Below are 24,701 nucleotides of genomic sequence, written 5' to 3'. Positions count from 1 at the left end.
AAAAACAATGATGAATAAAATCTAATCTCTGCCTTCAAGGAACATAAAATCTTGATAAACAAGACACTATAATATCGTGAAAAGCTAGACTAGAGGAAAAAGAAACTGCTATAGAAATATACATTGGGGAGGATCCCTGAGTGGCTCAGCGGTTTGGTGCCTGCCTTTGGGCCAGGGCGTGGTCCTGGAGTCCCGGGATCCAGTCCCACGTCGGGCTCCTGGCATGGAGTCTGCTTCTCCCAATGCCTATGTCTCTGCCTCTCTCTCTCTCTCTCTCTCTCTCATGAATATATAAATAAAAAAATCTTACAAAAAAAGAAATATACATTGGGGAATGACCAAAAGGAGATAGGACTGGGCAGGTGATGATGTCTGGAAGGTATCACTGATCTTTCTAAGATGAATCTTGATAAATAGGTGGAATTTTGACAGGAGAGGTTTCTATAGTTTCCCTGACAATGCATTCTTTTCATTTTCCCATCATATCTCTAAATGTGTTTCCGTTGTTGGCCTTTCTTCCTCAGATTGCTACTCACCCACATATGTTCTGTCCCATGGCATCATCTATCATTTCAAAGTAGGAATTCTTATAACTCCAAACTCTTCCCTAATTTCTTAATCCATCTTTCAAGTAACTATTGGATGCATCGAGAAATATGTAGCACAGACATTTAAAAAATCAGCATGTCCAAAGTAGAACTCATTGTATTTCCCTAAAATGCTTTTACTTATGAGTTTCCCACCTTATTACACCCACCCAATTACTCAGGAACAAAACAGTGTCATTTTCAATCACTCCCTGATCCTCAACCATCTCACTGGTTCTTTTTTTTTTTTTTTTTTTTTAAGATTTTTTATTTTTAGGTTAATCTCCGCACCCAATGTGGGGCTCGAACCTATAACCGTGTGATCAATCATATACTCCACCAACTAAACCAGCCATGCACCGCAACAGTATCATCAGTTCTAATGGTCTCCTAGTATCTTCAGGTTTTGGAATGTAACATCTCTTTCATTTTACACTTAACAATGGGCAGAATCTGCTACTCTGTTATATATTCAAGTAGTTAAAAAAAAAAATCCCCTCTATTCCTAGAAAGGAAGAAATAAAATTATCCCTGTTAGCAAATAACTTGATTGTCTACACAGAAAATCCCAAACAATATACAAAACAAACAAAACTCAACCTCCTCCTAGAATTAATTAGGCCGCTCAGCAAAGGCACAGGATACAGATAAACATACAAAAACATTTGTAGGGGTGTCTGGGTGGCTCAGTCAGTTTAGGCATCTGCCTTTGGTTCAGGTCATGATCTCCAGGTCCTAAGAACAAGCCCTGCATCTATGGGGCTTCCTACTCAGGGGGGAGTGTCTCTCTCTCTCTCTCTCTCTCTCTCTCTCTCTCTCGCTCTCTCTCCCCCTCCCCCTTTCTGCCCCTCCCCATTTCTTTCTTCAAATAAATAAAATCTTTTTTTAAAAAATCATTTGTATTTCTATACAAGAGCAATCAACATATGTATACAAAAATTAAAAATACAGCATTTATAAGTCATCAAAAAAAAATAAATAAAATACTAAGAAAAATCTACCTGAATAGGATTTGTATGCTGGAAACTACACAATGTTGATAAAAGAAAGCAAAGCTGGAGTAAATAAATGTTTGTGGACTAGAAGAAGCAGCATGTCAATTCTCCCTAAAGTGACACAATTCCTATCACAGTATCAGAAAGATTTTTCCAGATAGATATAGGCAAGATTATCCTGAAATTTATACAGAAAAACAGAAATTATAAGAGCTAAGACAACTTTGAAAAAGAGAATAAAGTGAATCAGTCCACTCAATTTTAAGACATATTCATTGAGCAATCAGGCTTTGTGATATTAGCAGAGAAATACACAAGTAGGTTAATGAAACAGAATAGAGAACCTAGAAACAGACCCACTTAAATACTTCTAACAAAAGACTTCAACAAATGGTGCTGGAGCAAGTGGATGTCCATAGGCCAGAAAATTTTAAAATTAAAATTAAAAAACAACCTCAACCTAAGTCTCACAGTTCACACAAAATTTAATTCAAAATGGACTATAGACACAAATGTAAAATATAAAGCTATAAAATTTTAGGGACAAAAATCAAAGAAAATCTTAGGGATTTAAAACTAGGCAAAGAGTTCTTAAACATGAGGTCAAAAGCATAATTCATAAAAGGAAAAACTGTAAATTACACTTTACAATTGAAACTTCTTCTCTTTGAGAGAGGTGTTAAAAATAAAAAGAGTAACTGCAGAATGGGAGAAAATACTTGTAAACTAGATATCCTGCAAAGGACTAGTATCTAGAATATATAAGGAAATCTCAAAACTCAACAGTAAAAAAGTAATGCAATTAAACAGTGGCAAAGATATGAATAGATATTTCACTGAAGACATACAAATGGCAGACAAACATACTAGCCATTAAAGAAATGCAAATTAAAACTACAATGAGCTATCACTACACAACATCAGAAAGGCTAAGGTTTTAAAATACTGGAAACACCAAATTCTAGCAAGAAAGCAGAGAAACTGGATCACTCATGCATTACTAGGGAGAATGAGAAATGGCACAGCCATTCTGGAAAGCAGTTTGAGAGTTTCTTGAAAAAATAAACAAGCAACTATCATATCACCCAGGAACTACAGTCCAGGGTGTTTATCCTAGAGAAATGAAAATGTATGTTCATACAAAATCTGTGCACAAATGTTTATAGCAGCTCTTTTATATAATAGTCAAAACCCAGAAACAACCCATATGTCTTTGAAGAAGTGAATGATTTAAAAACAGTGGAGTATTCACACAAGAGACTACTACAGCTACGAAAAAAAAAAAGTGAGTGATAAATGGAACAATCTTTTTTAAAGATTTTATTTATTTATTCATGTGAGACACAGAGAGAGGCAGAGACACAGGCAGAGGGAGAAGAAGATCCCTGTGGGGAGCCCAATGCAGGACTTGATACTAGGACCCTGTGATCACGAAGTGAGTTGAAGGCAGATGCTCAACCACTGAGCCACTCAGGTGCCCTTACATGGAACAATCTTGATCAATCTTCTAAAAAATATGCTAAGTAAAAAAGGCCAATCCCAAAACACTGCATAATGCATGATTTCATTTACATAACATTCTTGAAATGCCAAAATATGGAAATGAAGAACAAAGTAATGGTGGCCAGGGATTAAGAGGAGGTGCGTGGGAGGGAAGCAGGTATTGCTATAAAAGTGCAACATGAGGGATCCTTCTGGTAATGAAAATGTTCTATATCTTGACTCTATCAATGGCAATATTTTGGTTGTGATATTTTACTATCATTTTACAAGATGATACTATTAGGAGAAACCAAATGAAAAGTACAGGGAATCTCTCTCCATTACTTCTTACAACTGCGTAAGAATCTACAATCATCTCAAAATAAAAAGTTCCATTAAGAAAAAGAAGCAGTTAAAATTAAAAAAAAAAAAAAAGAAAAAATTAAAAAAAGGGATCCCTGGGTGGCGCAGCGGTTTGGCGCCTGCCTTTGGCCCAGGGCGCGGTCCTGGAGACCCGGGATCGAATCCCACATCAGGCTCCCGGTGCATGGAGCCTGCTTCTCCCTCTGCCTGTGTCTCTGCCTCTCTCTCTCTCTCTCTGTGATTATCATAAATAAAAATTAAAAAAAAAATTTAAAAAAAAAAAGAAAAAGAAGCAGTTATTCACAGAGCCAATATGTAAATGAAATATGCTCATCATCATTAGTCTTCATTGCACAAGGAAATAACACCACAAACACATCAGAATGACTAAAATAAAAAGAACTGATAATGCAAAGTACTGATGGGAATGGAAAAAACTGGAATTTTCATACATTGCTGGTGGGAATGTAAAGCTGAAGACTTACTTTACTATCTAATGAAATTAAATGTATCCTTACCCTATTAATACAGTAATTCCTCTCCTAGGTATATACACTCAGAAAATACAAGTGCTTACGTTCACCAAAAGTCATATTCACATAACACTATCTATAATTACAAATACTGCAGAAAACTAAATATCCTTAACAATGAAGTGGATAAATTATATATATTTGCAATATTGGTACACCAAATTGAACAGTCTATTGTGAGAAACAGGGAAAATCTTACACAAAATGTGAGAAGTAACGTAGGACCTTATCATCATTGTGCTCTAACCCAGGGCTTCCAACCACTGCTTACAAATAACCAAAAAAACTGATCCTCTCGACAGTTTGGGTAATCAGGCCTATTAGATAACAGAGCACAGTAATAAACATCTCAGTTTTCCCGAACATGGCACACAATTATTTTCATTTTCTAGGTATGCCATAGCATGGTACAGTGTAAAAAAAGGTTAGGAAACACTGATCTTACCAAATAATGTGACAGTAATTGCACATACCATATAGCAAGAGCACATGTATATAAAATCATTATCAGACATCCACAGTCACCTTCATAAACATATTTTATGGTAAAAATATGTCCTAATGTTCTTCAGTTTTGACCAAGAAATTCCACACTAATTATGTAATTAGTCTAATTATGGAATTCACTAATTATGAATTTTCCAAATTCGCTTACAACCATTTAAGCACTATGATTAAAACATAAACCTGTATTTATTTTAGTTACATAATCTAGTTTTAGAAGATTATGTAATAACTAGGAAAAAATAAATCAAAATACATAAAGTGAAAATGCAGACTACAAAATAGTATTTTTTAATGAACATATGGAACAAATATGAGAATGTTATGCATTGGTTATCTCTGATTGTGGCAACAGATTACTCTAATCTTCTTTTTGTTTGGGGGTATTTCCAGACAATCTACAATAAGCATATGACACACACATGTAAAATTGGTGGGAGATAAACAAGTAGGAGAAAATGGGATTATAGAAAAAATAATCTAAACAAGAGATAGAAATAAACGCCATGATAGAGTACAAAGTAATCATGAGATATGATTTTTAATTTTAGCTCTACAACTAACAATTTCTATGAAAGATCCTTGTTTGGATGTAATTCTTTAAATTTGTTTCCTCACTTATTAAAGAGATTAAATTAAATGACACAGGAATGACATCAGCCAAATAGCAGTTTCCATCACTCAACTTCTTGCAGAAACAACAATTTAAATAACTACCCAAGCATGAAAATACCTTCACGAAAATACCCTCACAAAAGCTAAGGATTCCAGGTGAGAGATTACAGCACCTGGATGGAACACAGAAATAAGACACACTGAAAAGTGTAGGAAAGACAATCTCCAAGTCCAGGCAACCCCGTGTTCAGTGAGACATCCATCCACTAAAAGTGAGGTAAGCATCCAACTTCATCACAAATTATGGAGCCAGGCCTGCCCTAGTGAAGAAGGACACAAGGCCAACCCACACAAACCATATGCTAACTCCAGGCTAACTCCCAAGAACCCAGGCTCCAGTCTTGTTCCAGGGACTGAGGCTTCAGGCTCAACACCAAAATCTGAGCCACCAGGCCTGCCCCAATGGGCCCAAGCAGAAGGCCCATGCCACTGAACCTAGGCTCTAGACTCACCCCTAAACACCAGACTAGCCTGCTTAAAGACTGCAATAGCAAACCCATGCACAGGCTTGCCCAGAAAACCTACCCAAAATCTCTGGACAGTCTACATGGAAGGACTTCATTGCAGGAGCCACAGTCTGGAGACTAGAAATAATGCCTACTTCTTCAAATGCAAACATACCAAAATGAAGCCACAAGGAATACAATAATCGGAAAAACAAAGGAATAAAATAAAGCACCGGTAACCAACCTTAAGAAAACAGAGATCTATGAATTGCCAAAGACTTCAAAATCATCATCATAAAAAACCTCAGTAAATACAACAGAACACAGACGACTAAATGAAATCAGAAAAACAATACATGACCAAAATGAGAAGTTCAACAAAGATGAAAACGGAAGGAAGGAAGGAAGGAAGGAAGGAAGGAAGGAAGGAAGGAAGGAAGGAAGGAAAAAGGAAAGGAAAGGAAAGGAAAGGAAAGAGAGGAGGGGGAAGGGAGAGAAGAGAAGAGAGAAGAAAAGAAAAGAAGAAAAAAGAAAAGAAAGAAAGAAAAGAAAAGAAAAGAAAAGAAAAGAAAAGAAGAAAAGAAAAAGAAAGAAAAAAAAGAAAAGAAAAGAAAAGAAAAGAAAAAAAAGAAAAGAAAAGAAAAGAAAAGAAAAGAAAAGAAAAGAAAAGAAAAAAGAAATTCTGGAGCTGAAGAAAATAATGACAAAACAGAAAAATATTCCACAGATAGCTTCAACAACAGACTAGGTCAAGCTGAAGAAAGAATCACTGAGGTCAAAGACAGGTTATTTGAAATTACCCAGATGGAGAAACAAAAAGAAAAAAGGTTAAAAAAGAGTTTAAAAAGTCTACAAGAATTATGGGACACAAATCAAATAAATAAGCATTAAGGGAATCCTGGAACAAGCAGAGAAAGAGAAAAACAACAGAAACCTTACTTAAGGAAACAATGACTGAAAAACTCCCCTAATTTGGAGAAGGAAACAGACATTCAAAACCATGTAGTCCAAAGAGCCCCAACTATATTAACTATAGAGAGATTTTCACCTAGATATATCATAATCAAATTCTCAAAGGTCAAAGAAATTTTTTTAAATTTTAATCCCAGTACAGTTACCAAACAGTGTTATATTAGTTTCAAGTATACAGTATAGTGATGCAAAACAATTCTATACATTACTCAGACCTCATCAGGTACCAAAGTGTACCAAAGAAAGAATTCTGAAAGCAGTACGAGAAAAGCAAATCATCATATACAAAAGAACCTCAAAAGAATAAGTGAATTTCTTAGAAGAAATCTTGTAGGCCAGAAAAGAGTGGAATGAAAAATTCAAATTTCTGAAAGAAAAAAGCTGCCAACCAAGAATACCTTATTTGCCAAAGCTGTCCTTCAGAACATGACATAAAAACTTTTGCAAAAAAACAAAAGCTGAGTACATCACCACTAGAACTATATTATAGGAAACAAAAGAAAGTTCCTCAAGCTTAAATGAAAAGACATTAATTAATATCATAAAAACATGAAAATATAAAACTCCCTGATGAAGATAGTGCATAGTCAAATTCACACAAATATATAGTCAGATATTTTAATACTGTAATGGTGCTGTTACAGTATCAATTCAAAAGTACTGACAGTACTAACTCTAAAATTAAAATCAGGGCAGCCCTGGTGGCGCAGCGGTTTAGCGCCTCCTGCAGCCCAGGGTGTGATCTGGAGACCCTGGATCGAGTCCCATGTCAGGCTCTGCATGGAGCCTGCTTCTCCCTCTGCCTGTGTCTCTGCCTCTCTCTCTCTCTCTGCATCTCTATGAATAAATAAATAAAATCTTAAAAAAAAAAAACAAACCCACCATGCTTTAAAAAAAAATAAAACAAAATAAAATAAAAATCAAAGCTAAAGTATTTAAATTACTATCGCTTAATAATTTATTAACAGATAATATAAAAAAATTGTGACTACAAAAACATAAAATGGAGATGGGGAATAAAGTGTAGTTTTCGTATGTGATTGAAGCTATCAGCTCAAACATTTATAAATGTTTTATATTAGCCTCATAGTAACCACAAAGCAAAAACCTACAGTTGATATAAAAAAAATAAAGAAATCAAAGCAGCCACGACAAAAAAAAATAATAAAAATAATCAAATCACAAAGGAAAATGGCAAGAGAAGAACAAAGGAACTACAAAATAAAAAACAATGAACAAAATAGCAACAGTAAGTACTTCCCATTAATAATTGTTTTAAATGGGGCACCTGGGGGCTCAGTTGGTTAAGCATCTGCCTTCAGTTCAGGTCATGATCCCAGAGTCCTGGGATTGAGCCCCACATCGGGCTACCTGCTCAGCGGGGAAGTCTGCCTCTCCCCTTGCTCATGCTCTCTCTTGTACTTATCTCTCTCAAATAAATAAATAAAATCTTTAAAAAATAATTACAATAATAGTTTTAAATGTAAATCCATTAAATAATCCTATCAAAACACAGAGTGGCTAAATGGATTAAAATAATGATAAAATTAAATTTAAGAACAAAGAAGACACAACAAAATGCTGCCTACAAAAGGCTCTCTTTAGCTTTCAGGATACACATAAATTGAAAGTAAACGAATGGGAAAAAGATATTCCATGCTAATAGTGACCAAAAGAGAAGCAGGTGACTATACTTATACAAGACAGAATAGACTTTAATTAAGTCAAAGAACATAAAGACACAAATAAATGACAAGATATTCCATGTTCGAAGGAGGGGAATTTGGCAGCAGAGTACGAGGACCCTAGGCTCACATTATCCCATTAACACAACTAGATAACTATCAAATCATCCTAAATATCCCAGGAATTGACCTGAAGACTGGCAGAAGCAACGTTACTAATAAAGGTAAAGAAGAGACCACATCAAAGAAGGCAGGAAGTTCGGAGAGGGGCTTGGGAAACAGTGGCCACTGTGGTGGGGAAGGAGCCACTGTCACAAAGATAAGAGACAGACTAACAAACAGGGGAGCGCACAGGAAAAACAAATAACCAGAGAAATCGGCCTGGAAATTGAGAAGGGCTGAATATTGTGAGTTCTTGCAACCAGTAGGGCTGAAAGTCATCTCTAGACATGAAAAGGCTTGTCCCAGAAGCACTGGGGCTGCTCTTAGAGAAAAGACAGGGCCAACAGCCCACAGACATAGAGCATGGAAACAGTGATCTGAAGAGCACTTGGGGTACTGAGTGGGCAGGTTATCTGCTCATCTCAGAGTATGTACTAAAGAGACAGCATTACGGGAAAGATCACTCTGGAAAAAAAGGAACTACCAGGTGCCACTTCCCTCCCCTGCCCCTCGGAATAAGCACAGGACTACCTGTGGCAAACAACACAACACCAACACTCACTATGATGTAACTTGCTTACACAAAACCTGCAACCACCCCATGCACACACACAGTGTTCCAGAGGAATGGCCCTTCCCACTCATACTTGTCTCAGTCCCAGTGTGACAGGCCCCTTTCCCCAGAAGATAGGTTTAAACCTGGGCACACACAATGTCTCCCATCCCAGGAGTTATGCAAGGCCCCACCCAGTTCCAGCAGCAGTAACAACCGGTCTCATTTCACAAGCAGACCAGAGTACACCTAGTTAAAACATGCTACATTCAGGCCAGAGACCAAACAGGCAAAACAGGCAAACTGACCAAAACAGGCAAAAAGAACCTCTGCAGAGCTTCTGCTACACAAAACCATAGCACACACAGCACACAAGGGAGATGCTCTCAGAAGCACCAGGCCCTGGGGAAGAAAGAACACTACATAATAGGGCAGGGCCTCTTCTTCATAAGTCATAGAATGGGAGTTCTAGCTGACTTTCATTTACACACAGAAAAAGGCACAGAGATTCAGAGAAATCAAAGGACAGGAGAAGGCCATTGCTGGCAGTCTAAGCAAACAGATATAAGTAACATGCATCATGGAATATTTAAAGAAATGATCCGGGGCACTTGGGCGACTCAGTTGGTTGAGCATCTGCCTTAGGCTCAGGTCATGATCTCAGGGTTCTGGGGTTGAACCCCATATCAGGCTCAGTGGGAGGCCTGTTTCTCCCTCTTCCTCTGCCGGCTATCCTCCCTGCTTGTGCTCTCTCTGTCAAATAAACAAATAAAATCTTTAAAAAGAAATGATCCTCATAATAATACTCACTGGACATGAAAAAGGGTGGAAGACATTAGTGAGACCCTTAATACAGAAATAAAAAGGAACCAATCTGAGATGAAGAATGCAATAGATGAGATTAAAAACATACTTAATGCAATCACAGCAAGCTGGAAGAAGCAGAGGAACAAATTAATGATCTAGAAGACAGACTAATGAGAATTAATCAACCCAAACAAAAGAGAGAAAAAAGAATTATGCAAAACAGAATAGATTTAGAGAACTCAGCGCTTCCATCATTACTTAGAATACAAATGGACTAAACACTGCAACCAAAAAACATAAGGTGACAGAATGGATGTAAAAACAAAACTCATCTATATGCTGCTTCCAAAAAAAATCATTTTAGATCCAAAGACACCTGCAGAATGAAAATGAGAGGATGGAGAAACATTTACCATGCAAATGCATGTCAAAAGAAAGCTGGAGTAATAATACTTATACTGGACAAAGCAGACTTTAAAATGAAGGCTGTAACAAGACAAGGAAGGCCACTATATAGTAATAAAAGAAACAACCCAACAATAAGATATAACAATTGTAAATATTTATGCACCCAACATGGGAGCACCCAAATATATAAAACAGTTAATAACACAAAGGAATTAATTAATAATAATAAAATAATAGTAGGGAACTTTAACACCTCACTTACATCAACAGACGACCTATACTCTGAAAACTATAAAACACACTTGAAAGAAATTAAAGACAACACAGAAATAGAAAGGACACTCCATGCTCATGGATTGGAAGAACAAATATTATTAAAATGACTATATTACTCAAAGCAATCTATACATTTAATGCCATCCCTGCTTTTCCCTCTGGCCCTACCCCCACTCATGCTGGCTGTCTCTCTCTCTCTCTCTCTCAAACAAATATAATCTTTAAAAAAAAATTTTAATGAACTATTGGGACTACATCAAAATAAAAAGCTCTGCATAGTAAAAGAAACAATCAACAAAACTAAAAGACAACTTATGGAACGGGAGAAGATATTTGCAAATGACATATCCAATAAAGGGTTAGTATCCAAAATATATAAAAAACTTATAAAACTTACCACCCAAAAAACCAAATAACCTACTTTAAATGAGCAGAAAACATGAACAGACATTTCTCCAAAAAAAGACATCCAGAGGGGCGACAAATGAAAAGATGATCATCATCACTTATCATCAAAGAAATACAAATCAAAACTACAATGTGGTATCACCTACCGCCTGTCAGAATGGCTATAACCAACAGCACAAGAAATAACAATTGTTGGCGAGATATGGAGAAAAAGGAACCCTGTGCATTGTTGGTGGGAATGCAAAACCCTCACAGTGGCTAACCCCATGATCTCACCTTTACTAGCACCAAACTCCTAATTCAGCAGTCTTTCTTAGCCTCAGCACTTGCCCACTAACTTCTAGAAGATTATTTCTAGAGGAGCTGACAAATCTAGCTCCTTTCAGAAATAAGAATTCTTCACAATGAGAAAGAATTGGTTTCATGTTTTATGTATTTAATTTTTCTCTAAGTAATCGCTAGCAGGTAATGATTTATTTAAAGCAGGGTCTCTCAATCTTGACACTATCAACATTTGGGGCCAGGTCATCTGCTGTTGTAGAGGACTATCCTATATTTTATAAGATGATTAGAGCATCCCCTGTCTTCTATTCTCTAAATGCCAGCAGCTGTGACAACCAAAAATGAGCTGTGACAACCAAAAATGTCTACAGGTATTGCCAAATGTCTTCTAGAAGGCAAAATTATCCCATACTGAGAACTGCTTGAAGAAAATTGCATAATGAATTTATATTTTTTAAATATTTTACAAACAGAATATTTATTAATTTAACAAACACTATTGTGCCAGGTACTGCTCTAAACAGCATACAAATGTTAACTCAGTCTTCACAGGAGTCTACAAGATGGGCATGATCGTTACCCCCTTTCATAAGAAAACCTAGGCACAAAGAGATTAAGTTGCCCAAAGCCACACAACTACACAAAGTAGCTACACAAAGTAGCAGAGCAGGGACTGACCTCAAGGAAGTGGCTCCAGAAACCGTGCTCTTAACCACCATACCTCATATTGGAAGTCAGACTATTCCAAATGAGGACAAATATCATTTAGCTGTAGTGGATGTTACAAATACAAATTTATGACTTGCTACCCCCTATAGGAGTTCAGTCTGCCCATCATGAAAGAAAAAAATACAAAAATACAAGGAAAAACACAACTGAGCTATATAAACAACCTCATAGGATATTCATAAATTTGGTATATACACAAATCAGTGACCTAACCTAGGGGAAGACTGAATTAGGCATGATGATGGCTCCAGAGGTAGAAACTACATTCCTAGTCTACAAGAGCCAAAGATGAAAGACAATGGAAACACAACATGAATACCACTAAATCTCTAAGTAAAAAGAAATAATCCCAACAGAGGAAAACAGCACCAGCCACGTGTGCAGCCAATGTTACATTTTCTTTCTTCCAACATGTCAGTACTTTTTAAATAGATGACAAATATAAAGCACCCAGCAGAGTAACAAGCATATAGTAAGCACCTTAAAATGTTAGTTTCCTTCACTCTGCATAATCATTCCCTGCCTCCACTCCAGTTCCCTTTTTGTGTTGTGCAGATTTAAGTATTTTGCAGAAATTTGTCTCTAGTTAAGATATTTGAAAAAATAAATGGTGATTAAGAACTCAATTATACCTCAATCTGCCTTCTCTTGTAACAGGATTGTCCGTGAGCCCTGTTGCTCAACTATAAATTTCAACAGTTAAGATCAGAAATAGACAAGACTGGCTATTGTGTTATTTCTAATCACACTTTCTTGAGTCACTGAAGAAGTTACTTTGCAAGGACTGGAACATTCCAGCCACCAGACAAGAAAAGCCCTGATAGCAATAGAATGCCTAGAACACCACACCCCACACATCTCCTTCCCTGCCCAGGGTCACTATTGAATACATGCTGACCCCAACCCATGATTATGTGCTTTCTGTGTGCTCTCTTGCACATACCCACCCCACAACCTATCTCTATAAATCTCTGGGTGTGGCCAGAGAAGTTGGTTGTTAAAGCTTGAGCCTGACACCTTCCTCCCACTGCCAGCACCCAAAATAATTTCTCCCTTCCTCTTTTCCAAACCTTCATCTCTTGAGCTACTGGCTATTCCAGCCACAAGTTTATCCAAGTCTGTTCCACAACTGCATGAGCAAACCCAACCCAGAGTTGTGCTCTCAATCTGTCAGACCCCTCAGAACTCCCTAGTATGGAGGAGTTGGCCTGGGCAGCACACCAGGGCTTCCCCATTCATTCCTGAATTAATGACTCTAATAGAGCCACTGGTAACAGGATCAGTAGATGTAGGGAGTGTTCACCATAACCTGCTACAAGATCAGGAAAGAGCTGTCCTGTTATTCAGAGAAGTCAGGTTGTCCTCATGAGAATCAAAACTAAACCACGTTTTCATAGCACCAACAGATCAAAATAAAAAACAGAACTTCAATGAACAGAACTGGAGTGAGATATTCATCTGTAGATTTCCTATATTTTTCTCTAACAAATTTCAAAACCTTTTTAAAAAATAAGACCTGGGGGTGCCCAAGTGGCTCAATCCATTGAGTGGCTGACTCTTCATTTCAGCTCAGGTCATGATCTCAGGGTCAGAGGTCCACACTCAGGGGGGAGTTTGCTTCTCCTCTCCTTCTATCTCTGCCCCTCTCCCCTACCATGCATGTGCATGCTGCACTGTCTCTAAGATAAATAAATCTCTTTTGACTGCCTTAATTTAAAATACAGATTTTATTATAAAGGAGGTTCAATCTCAGCGAATCTGGTAATCAAGGCATTTGTATGGTCTGAGACACCTTATAATTGACTCTGGTTTCAAGTTTAAATGAGGGCCAAAGTCAGAAGGAAAGAAATCAAATTCTTGGCCACGATACTGGATCTAAGAATCATCAAATACTCTTTATAAGGTAATTGCTTCTTATCTCTCTCAATTTCCTCCTCAATCTCTAAGTTTGGGTTTTGTGTCATAAATGTTAAGTCTAATACATATATACTTAATATATATTTATATATTCACTGTGTCTCTTCATTGGGAAAGCCTTTCAAACCCACTATACTAGAAGGGGTCCTCTTGTAACTCTCTAGTAACACTCTGCACTTCCTTTTTTTTTTTTTAAGTTTATTTATTTATTTATTTATTTATTCATGAGAGGCACCGAGAGAGAGAGAGAGAGAGAGAGAGAGAGAGAGAGAGAGAGATAGGCAGAGACATAGGCAGAGGGAGAAGTAGTCTCCCTACAAGGAGTCCCATGAGGGACTCGATCCCGGACCCCGGGATCATGCCTCAAGCCAAAGGCAGATACTCAACTGCTGAGCCACCCAGGCGTCCCCATCCTATACTTCTTAATAGCAGTTAGCAACTTATCACAGTTGAAATAATTTTTTGTGTGTATTTCTTTTACATTTATCTTCCCCCTTTAACTATAATGTCCAAGTACATCTTGTTCCCCCACCACTGTATTTCTGACACATCGTAGGCAATCTATAATATTTGAAATGAGTGTAGGAAAGCAAGAGCGGGAAAAAATGAACACTCAGTGAACAGTTACACTCCTTAGAAATGTTCATTTCTTGACAATCTGTTGTCTAATTTTAAGATATTCCCCAGAAATCAAGAGCTCACTATTCTAAATAACAAAAATTAGATTCAAAACTATAAAATAAATCATATAATTGTATCAGGTAGAAGTGAATAAATAAAAAAGGGGAAATGGTATGATACGTAATCAAACAAGGCAACAGCCAGATCACATAAAATTCTGAAGGCAATGGTAAGGCTTGCACATTAATTGAGATAGAAAGCCACTGGAGAGTTCTCTGCAGAAGAATAGCAAGTACAGATTTATTTTTTTTTTTTAAATATGAGACAGGTATTTTATCCCCATTTTTTTTAAAGATTTTATTTATTTATTCATGAAAGACACAGAGAGAGAGGCAGAGATATAGACAGAGGGAGAAGCAGGCTCCCCGCAGGGGGCCTAATGCAGGACTTGATCCCAGACCCTCAAAATCACACCCTGAACTGAAGGCAGAAGCTCAGCCTCTGAGCTACCCAAGTGTCCCTACCCCCATTTTTTTATGAGAACACTCAAATTCAATTAGGTTAAGAACCTTACTCAAGGTCACAAAGCTAATTAAGTGGCTACACGGAGATTCAAGCCCATGTTCTTCCCACCTCTTAATACCTGTTAAAGTTGCTCTGCAACATTCTCCTTTCAACCTCCTCATACTTCTGACTGCTTCTTTCATTTTTTTTCTTCTATTCCAGAAACAAGCATTCCTCAGATTGTCTTCTCTTTCTAAACTCTCTTCCTTATTGACCTATCATAACTTCAACTCAGAAGGGAGTCTCTTACCTCCACCCCCTGAACTAGGCTTCAGTAAAACTTAAAGAGGGATTAGTCCATACGTTTACAAATTCCATGATCTCCAAAGGCCAAATAATCCAAACAGCTATTCTCAGCAGTTTATATTCCTACATGACTTCAGTCTCTTTTTCTCTTTAAGTAAAAACAAAAATAAATGGTCTATTATCAAGAACTTCTAACAGTCTCATTGCTGGTCTCCTTTGCTTTAGAAAACCTGCTCAACCACCACTGTTACAAACGCCATCCGTCCACACTATATGCCAGAAGCACTTTATACATTATGATCTCCCCAGGGAAAGTTTACCATTTCTTCAATACTACAGACACAGAAATTGAGGCTTAGAATGGCTGGGTAATTTGTCTGAGGTTACCCAGCTAGTAAGCAGTGAGCTACAATTCTAACATGGGCAATTTGATCCCAGAGTCCAGGATCCTGCCTGTAAGCCACACTAAAATACAGAAATCTGAACAGCCTCCTGCAAGCAGACTCAAGCTTTGTTAGTTTTATAGAATTACCATTTTTCCATAAAACAAAGCTATGTGAGAACATTTAAAGAAAGAAAAGAAAAAAGAAAAACTTAGTCCACCTTAAGGAACTGATTTCTTCCATCAGTGATTTTCCAAGCCTTCTGCAACTAACTAGAGACTATCCACAAGTTGTTTCTTTATTTCTAAGAATTCCAACTCTTGCTTAAATGTTTATTCAGTTCAGAGGTGATGAACTGAGAATCAGTTAGCTATATGGCACAAAGGGAATAAATATCCTGTAAATATTTTTGTACTCAGAAGAAGGGTATAAACATCTGAAGGTCAATGAAAAGGCAGGCTTTCAAATCATTCCTTCCCAAAAGTGCAAAAGGTTCTATTTTGCAGTCAGCTACCTGTAAATGACAGTACCCTAATCTGGAGGTCCTAAAGAAAGTCACCTAGGAAAAGCGTAATTAAGAAAGGTGTTAGAACTACCTGAATGAGCCAACTGAGCAAGTTTTCCTTCTTAAAGAAGGGACCTAAGAACTTGAACAGCACAGAATCCTGTGTATTCTAAATTACAGAGGGCACTAGCTTTCATTAATTTTAGTGATAGCCTAGGGTTCAAACAGTTTAACAACTGTTTCCTGTGTGTGTATGTGTGTGTATATGTGGGAGGGGGTACCGCTTGTTGTGAGATGTGTGGTAATAACTAACATTCCAGAAATGAAATATAACCTCCTGAAATATGTTTCTGGTCCGTGCATAAATTGTTAGCATATATTACAATATATGTAGGATTCCTTAGAAAGAAATACATGAAGTAAATTGATGATGATGATTAAAGTTTTTTAAAAACTGTAAAAACACAAAGATTCACTATTAAAAGGAATAATTCACATGCATTTCAACATGGTTTTAAGCATTAGGTGAATACTGATGGAGATCAACTGTAGATACCAAGAGGGAAAAGAAGCAAGAGAGTAGTAGATTTGAAAGGAATAAAAGGAATCAGTTTAGTACAACACACCCAGTAATATTAAAATGAAAAGCAGAAAGACAAAACCTAGTTTATAGGCTCCAGAAAACTCTTGATTAAAAGTTCCCCAAAACCAGCTTCCCTTCAAAATTCCTCCTTTCCTGTCACTGATGGCAATAGCATCAATCAGATTTAAAGTCCTAGAAGCAGAAACCAGTCCTCACACTACCCCCAATACTCAGTCTCTAAGTCCTATACATTCTTCCTATGAAATACCTATTGTATGTAATCCCTCTCATGTAAAATGCCTCTAAAACTGCCCTTCCACTCTCCCCCACATTGTCAAGTACCTCCTCATTCCGGAACTATTCATGAGTTCATTCATTCACATGTGCACTCATTCCTGAACTATTCATGAGTTCATTCATTCACATGTGCACTCATTCAGACACTTCGTAAGCACTTCTCAAAGTATCGTGCTAATTCTGAACATAAATCATCATCCTGACAGGACACAGAACATAGGCACTGTTTTATTAACAGCAACACTTTAGTGGGGCCCTGAACACATAGCGCCCTATGTGATGGGTGCTATTCTTACACACTATTATCTCACTTAAGTCGTGAAAACAGCCCCAAGAGATCAGTATGGTTATTTTCTGCAAACCAAGGAGTCTAAGGCTCAAAGAGGTGAGGTTAATTTTTCTAAAACCACATTGTGAATAAGTTGCAGAGAGGGATTCTGTGGGAACTGGTTCTTTCTGCCCCTTAACGAATCTACTGCATCAACTCCTAAACAGTCTTTCCAATCCAGTCCATCTAGTACAACCAGATTCATCATCTCAAAGCACCATTTTGTACTTGTAATCCCTTTGCTCAAAAAAATCCTGATGGTTCCTTTAGCCTGACCTCCAGTATGACTTTGAGTCAAAAAAAACTAGAACTGAATCCTGTCTCTTTCTTACTAGCTCTGAATCTTAGAAATCACTTACAGTCTCTAGCCTTCAGTCTTCTTACCTATGAAATGAGGATAATAAGAGAGATGTGTAAGATTAAATAAGACAAAACATGTAAAGGTCTAAGTTACATAAGTATTCAATGATCAGGAGTTGTTACAGCTCATAACTCCTACACACAAAATTTCTATTTTAGCCAATCAATATACATTTTGTTTCTCTTACAAAACCACTTAGATGTCTGCCTCAATTCACATTATTCTTCCTCCTCCCCATTAAGAATACGTATTCTACAAATGTCTACTACAAGAATCAATGTCTATCCCTCCTTATCTTCATGGCCCACGTCAAACCCTACTTCAGCCAAAAAGCCTTCCTTAACCATCCTCAATGAACTCTACATCTAACTTAAGTAGTGCAAGAGGGAAGAAAAAGATGCCTAATTCTTCAAGACCTACTTTGAACCAGGAAAATATGTGATATATCTTCAATTCATTCTTTCACTTAATTCTTAGAGTCAGACAAAGTAACATGGACAAACAGCTAGTAACTTCTGGAAGCTGAGATTCAAATTCAGATGTCTCTGATCCCTTTTAAAGCCCACTTCTTTCCATACCACCTTTTATCTTGGCACCGAAGGTTACACTGAAGGTTCCCTGCAGGGGGCCTGCTTCTCCCTCTGCCTGTGTCTCTGCCCCTCTCTCTGTGTCTCTCACTAATTAATTAATTAATTAATTAATTAAACAAACAAATTTAAAACAATTATCCAACACTGACAGAGAGCACTGTCAGTGGTCCTACTTGCTCTTGTAACAAGGAACACTTGTAAGTGTTCCTACTTGCTCTAAATAGCCCTGGCCACACATAAAAACCTAATTGAAACAAAACTGTCATGAAATCATGCTTAGTACTCGCAATGGACCCTCATTTTTTCCATTCTCCTCTATTTCGCTTAAAATAAAACACTGGTGGGGGCACCTGGGTGGCTCAGTTGGTTAAGCATCCAACTTTTGATTTCAGCTCAGGTCATGATCTCAGGGTTGTGGGATCAGCCCATGCACAGCGCCAAACCTGATTAAGATTCTCTCTCTCCCTCTTCCTCTGCCCTCCATGCTCTCTCACATTCTCTCTTAAAATAAATTAATTAATTAAATAAAACCTTGATCAGTTCCCATTAATTTTATTTTTTTAAAGGTTTATTTATTTTAGAGAAAGAGAGCATGAGCAGGAAGGGCAGAGGGGGGAGAGAATCTCAAGCAGACTCCATGCTGAGCAGAACCCAACATGGGGCTGGATCTCATGACCCTGAGATCACAACCTGAGCCAAAACCAAGAATCTGATACTTAGCCTACTGGACCACCGATGTGCCCCACGCCCCCTAATTTTATGTCACAACCACTCTTGAGTAGCAACCAGAAGTCTGATATATACTGCTAAAAGGTGCACAAGGCCAAGTAAGATTAAGAGTTTACCCTCAAGAAGTATTTAGTTGGAAAAAAAAAAAAAAAAAAGAAGAAGTATTTAGTTGGAGATATAACAGTGAATCACAAACTCTTCCTGACCCCTGGCTCCACCGTACCTGTTTTAAAAGAACCCATTTCCTATTGCTCCCCTGAACATCCCTATCATGGAACATAACCAATAATCTAGGCTGTAGAAATGACAAAAATCAGGCACTCAACAAATAGTTGCTGAATGAATGAGGCACAATAAAAGAACAGTGAATCTTCAGAGGGAAAAATTAGTATAAACTCTCTCCCCACCTACATCATAATCCTCTAAGAGCAGGAACAATCTTTTTGTATTATTGAACATATCAAGAGCTCAAATTGTAGATGTTCTGTTTTAAAAACACTGAGCTAGGGATCCCTGGGTGGCGCAGCGGTTTGGCGCCTGCCTTTGGCCCAGGGCGCGATCCTGGAGACCCGGGATCGAATCCCACATCGGGCTCCCGGTGCATGGAGCCTGCTTCTCCCTCTGCCTGTGTCTCTGCCTCTCTCTTTCTCTCTGTATGACTATCATAAAAAAATAAATAAATAAAAAATAATAATAATAAATAAAAACACTGAGCTATTGACTAGCCACAATTCATGTGGGAAATCAGATAAACACAGATCTTTGTCAAAGAAAACCAAGAGAGAAATGTCCAGCTCCAATAAGAAGTTTATTATTAGCTTCTATTCTAGATCCTTCCTATTCAAAGTGTGACTCTTGATCCAACAGCATCAACATTGCCTGGAAGTTTGTTAGAAATGCAGAACCTCAGGCCCCACCCAGACTACTGAATCAGAAACTATCATTTTCACATGATCCCCTGGTATGAGGGGGCAGGCATCTTAACACATAGTAGTTTGAATAGCAGGGTCTATAGATAAAAAATGAAACTAATTTCTACAAGCTCAGAGAAAAGTTACCATCTTCTTTGTTATCTCTCTACTAAACAATCAGACTTTTCAGGAAGTGCCACAGATACAGCCATGACACACTTTCAGACATATTAGGCTATAAATCTAAATTACTACGCAATGAGAATTAAGAACCATTCATGGAATATTCAATGAAACTCTTAGAAAATATATATTTTCTGCCTTCTTAGGGCACACACACTACTGGGCAAGGAATGTGAGGATGAACGTCAATAGAAATAAATTTTTAACGTCAAGGACAAGATTATTGGGGGGAAAAAGATGCTGGTGAAAACACTTAAGAACAAATTTATTTTGGGGCACCTGTCTGGCTTAGTAGAGCATGAGGCTATAGATCTCAGGGTGGTGAAGTTCAAGCCCCACCTTGAGGCTACTTTAAAAAGGATGAACTTGGGGAATCCCTGGGTGGCTCGGCGGTTTGGCGCCTGCCTTCGGCCCAGGGCCTGATCCTGGAGTCTCGGGATCGAGTCCCGCGTCAGGCTTCCTGCATGGAGCCTGCTTCTCCCTCTGCCTGTGTGTGTGTGTGTGTGTCTCTCTCTCTATCATGAATAAATAAAATCTTTCAAAAAAAAAAAAAAAAAAGGACGAACTTCTCTTAACAGTTCTCAGCGATACATACACGTATTTACAAATACTCTCTCCTAAAAACTGCAAACTTAAATTGCCTAGGTGGTCTAAAGTCAGATCTTTTAATCACCGTCACTGACTCAGTCTGGAACCATCCTTTAAACCGACATCCAAAAATCTCAACCAGAAGTCTACACTGTGAACCTGAAAGAACACTTGCAAAATCCTCAAGCCACAATAGTGTCATCTCAAACTAAGACAAGATCTGAGCCCACAGGCATATGCTGTCAAATATGGCCTTAAAAGAAGGGCGGGGGGGCGGGGTATAGAGGGACTTAGATGAGGAAAGCCTGCAGGGCATTTCTCGTCGCCTTACTGACCTACAAACTCCTCTCCATCCTAACGAGAATGAAAGAAAACCGCAGATCCTGAATTCACAACGTGAAGTGTCCTAACTTAATCTTGAAGTTGGAGCCCATCCCCTTCCATCCACAGGTATTCGATGACAGCTCGACCCGGAGCTCCCCCCGCCCCCTTCTCCCGCGCAAGGTAGCATTTGAGATGTCCGCCCCTTTCCACCTCCACCATCCCCCCCCCCCAACCCTCGGGTCCCTCCACAGCAGAACCCGGAGTCGAGTCGCCCAGGCCCTGGGCAGCAGGACTGCAGCCCCCGGCCCATCCTCCACCGTCGACTCGGCTCGGGGAGCGGCCGAGCGATCTCACCAAGTACAGGGGGGCGTAGATCTTCAGGGACTCCTCCAGGGCGCCCCTGGTGATCTGCACGAAGGAGACCCCGCAGGAAGGGTGCCAGGTGTGGCCGATCTCGTAGCAGTTATGAGGGATGGACTTGCTGAGGGCCGCCATGACGGGGCGCCGCGCCGAGGGGCCGCGAGGGGGTGCGCCGCAGCGCGCGGGAGCGGGGCCCCGGGAGCAGAGCGAGCGCCCGACCGCAGCCGGCGCGCCGGGCCCGCCGCGAAAGGCGCAGGATGGAGGGGAAAGGTCACGCGAGCAGGGTTACTCGGGGCCGAAGTCCTCGGATGTTGAGCGCTCGGCGTATCGCGGCCCGGGGGGCGGGGCGCGCACCGAGGGGGCGGGAAGAGGCGGAGCGTGCGCGCGCCCGCGCCGCGGAGCCGGGGGCGGGGGCGGGGCCGGGGCCGGGAGGGGCGGGGCCGGGGCGGAAGGGGCGGGGCCGGGCGGAAGGGGCGAGCGGAGGCCCGGGGGCGCGCCCGTGTCCGACCGCCCGCGTCCGCCGCCGGCGGGGGCGCGAGCCCTGCGGCGGGAACGCGGCGCCGGGTGGCCAAGGTCCGCTTGCGCTCGGGGCCTGCCCTCCCAGAGCCCTGTCTAGTAGGAGCGAGGGCACGGGAGGAAGGGGGTGAAATGTCTTTCTTGGGAGCTGCTGGAGGCTGCCAGCAACCGCCGTCCTCGGAACTGCCCGGCAGCTCCCCTTCCCCGGAGTGCCCGGCGATTAACAGCTAAGGCTGCTGCAGGCTGCGACCGCACGGCCCTGACTGCTGCGCTTTCGAAGTCCTGCGGTGTCTGAGAAGCTTGAAGAATCTATTAGCCAAGTTGATACACTTCCGATGTGGGGAAAGAGCAGTAGACCACCTGTCCCCCCCGCCCCGGCCCCCGAGCCGTTCTTCTGCAGCAGCCGCGACGCGAGCTCATCAGCCAAAGGGTGCCCCAGCGGACGGGGCGGTGTCCTGGAGCCTGCACCTGAGAGCTTGGCCACCAGCGGGCACAACGACGGACCTGTGCGACCTCTGAGTCCTATAACCCCTCTAAATGTCAGTTTCCTCGCCAGAATAACCCAGTGTCTTTGGAATTCTAAATCCTATCGTTTCTTAAAACTTGAATTTGCTGCCTTTCGAGGAATCCGGTTCTAATCTAGTCTTCATTCGTTCCACAGAGTTTCGCTGAGCACATACTATTTTTCTAAGCACTGTGTAAACTCTAGACTCAGATGTTATCAGGAGAGTCAAGGTTTTGCCCTGCTACTCCTTCCCTTCCCACTCCCACGGAGCTTGAGCTGTTGCTGCAGCCTCCGGCATTGCGGTTTCTGGCGTTGCTAATTAATGATGATGTCAACAAAGTTGTTAATGAAAGTAAGGAAATCTGCATAAGAGGAGATCAAAAAAAGAAAGCCATTCTCTTCTGCTTATGCAATGGCAAAAGAAATAATCGTAACAAAAGCGAAACAAATCTTGGTGGGTGACCCTAATGATACTGTAGAGGACCCCTGCTCATCTTTTGTGAAGTTGCTATCTCTGAATGATTGCCAATTTGCTTTGTATGATACCACACTCACAACAAGAGTCTGAGAAAGAAGATCTAGTATTTAAATTCTGGGGTCCTGAACGTGTGTCTTTACAAAGCAAGATGATCTATTAGCACTGAAGATGTCATTAAAAAGAAATTCACAGGCATTAAACATAAGTGGCAAGTAAATGGTATGGATGATATTCCTCACTTGCAGAGGAACTGAGAGGCAACACAGTAGTCTCATGTGAAGGAAAACCCTTATAAAATGACAGTCAAATGCCATCTGGATGTTAGGGAACTTCCACTTCTCCAGCTTAGTCAATAGGACTAGTGTTAGGTTTGTTCTGTTTCTCCCCCTTCTCAATGGGCCCTTCTAAAATAATGAATGAAGGAAATATCATTCATTTAAGCAGCCTATCAGTGATCCTATTACATAGAATCCAGGGACTGCCTTTCCATCATATTTTAGCCAAAACAATTGGCTATATACGCCTCCCTTGCAGCAGGCACTACAATGAATGTGATTGTCAATGTGAATAACTTAGAATACTGCAAAGGGTAAGCTAATTGAATGCATTGAAAGTATTATCCACTTGTCAGAGGGTAAACTTTATTCGGTATTATTTATAGTTGGACTTGATTGCAGTTCTGTGAGGCTCCAGCATTCATGTGAACTCATACTTCACCTTCCTTGGCAAGTCTATTTTTATGACATGGCAACATGGATATAAACGCCATGCATGGAAAGCACTTTTTTGTGATGAGTTTAACCCACCACTTCCAAAAAAAATGTCAATTAAGTTGTGTCAACTGTGTCATCAATTTATCCTCGTACCCAGTGTTCATTCTTCTTAAAGAACTGCTTTTTTGCTTTCCATTAAGTGTACAGCACTGAATAAGAATAGCAGTTTTGTTTACCATGTGAGTATTACAACACTAAAGACATTTGAATATCAGTCGTGATGGCAATTTCCTTATAAAATAACCTCAAATGGAACATTATTTTTAAGGTCAAACTCCCCATCCTCATAAAAATGGTCACGTTGCAATAAAAATTATAGCATATCACAAAAAGGGGGGCAAATTTTCTATTTTCATAAAGCTAGCAGTCTGGAGGGGAAGATGAGAAACAAGAAAGCTAAACAAGATAAGGTAACTGGTATAATAGTAATATAAGGCAGTATAAGATAAGATAGGTAAAAGAAACAAAAGAGGAGGGCTCATTGATGAAAAGCCCAAAATAACAGTGGTAGAAAGATAAAAGCTTCTTTCTCTCTGTCTCTCTCTCATAAATATAAGCAGTCCTAGATTAAGACGGTGATTCCATAACCATCAGGGAACTCCGACTCCTGGCATGTTGTTCTGCCAAATGTTACCTACTTTCCAGCCTGACTTATGAGATGGCTGCTCCACATTGAGCCATGACATCCACATGCCAGGCAGGAAGACCAGCAAAAGAGGAAGAGAGGACACATTTTCTCTCTTAAAAAAACAAAAAAACAAAAAAACAAAAACTTCCTAGGGATGCCTGGGAGGCGGCTCAGTGGTTCAGCATCTGCCTTCAGCTCAGGGCATCCCGGGATCGAGTCCCACATCAGGCTCCCCAGAGGGAGCCTGCTTCTCCCTCTGCCTGTGTCTCTGCCTCCCTCTCTGTGTCTCTCATAAGTAAGTTAAATCTTTAAAAACAAACAAACAAAACCTTCCCAGAAGATATATGCAAACTACTTCTTACATCCTATTGGCCAAAGTTTAGTCACATGGCCACACTAAGCTGCAAGAGAAGCTGGGAAATGAGGCTTTTTTTACTGGATGGA

General features: G+C 39.8%; 1 protein-coding gene and 1 pseudogene across 1 annotated transcript in view; one reads left to right on the top strand and one right to left on the bottom strand.

Annotated features, from left to right (window-relative positions):
* TMEM135 (transmembrane protein 135) overlaps positions 1-21,692 on the bottom strand; it is a 223,463-nt gene extending 201,771 nt beyond the window's left edge. The window contains exon 1 of the mRNA XM_041729721.1: positions 21,352-21,692. Within this exon, the coding sequence (XP_041585655.1) occupies positions 21,352-21,492 (141 nt within the window). The 5' untranslated portion in view covers positions 21,493-21,692. The remainder of the gene's footprint in view (positions 1-21,351) is intronic.
* A 200-nt stretch (positions 21,693-21,892) lies between these two features.
* On the top strand, positions 21,893-24,394 carry LOC121476037 (annotated as a pseudogene).
* The last annotated feature ends 307 nt before the right edge of the window (positions 24,395-24,701 follow it).

Source organism: Vulpes lagopus, chromosome 15 (assembly GCF_018345385.1).
Source record: "Vulpes lagopus strain Blue_001 chromosome 15, ASM1834538v1, whole genome shotgun sequence".
Classification (NCBI taxonomy): domain Eukaryota; kingdom Metazoa; phylum Chordata; class Mammalia; order Carnivora; family Canidae; genus Vulpes; species Vulpes lagopus.
The sequence above is the reverse complement of the archived record's forward strand: the minus strand, read 5'-3'. Positions and strand labels throughout refer to the sequence as shown.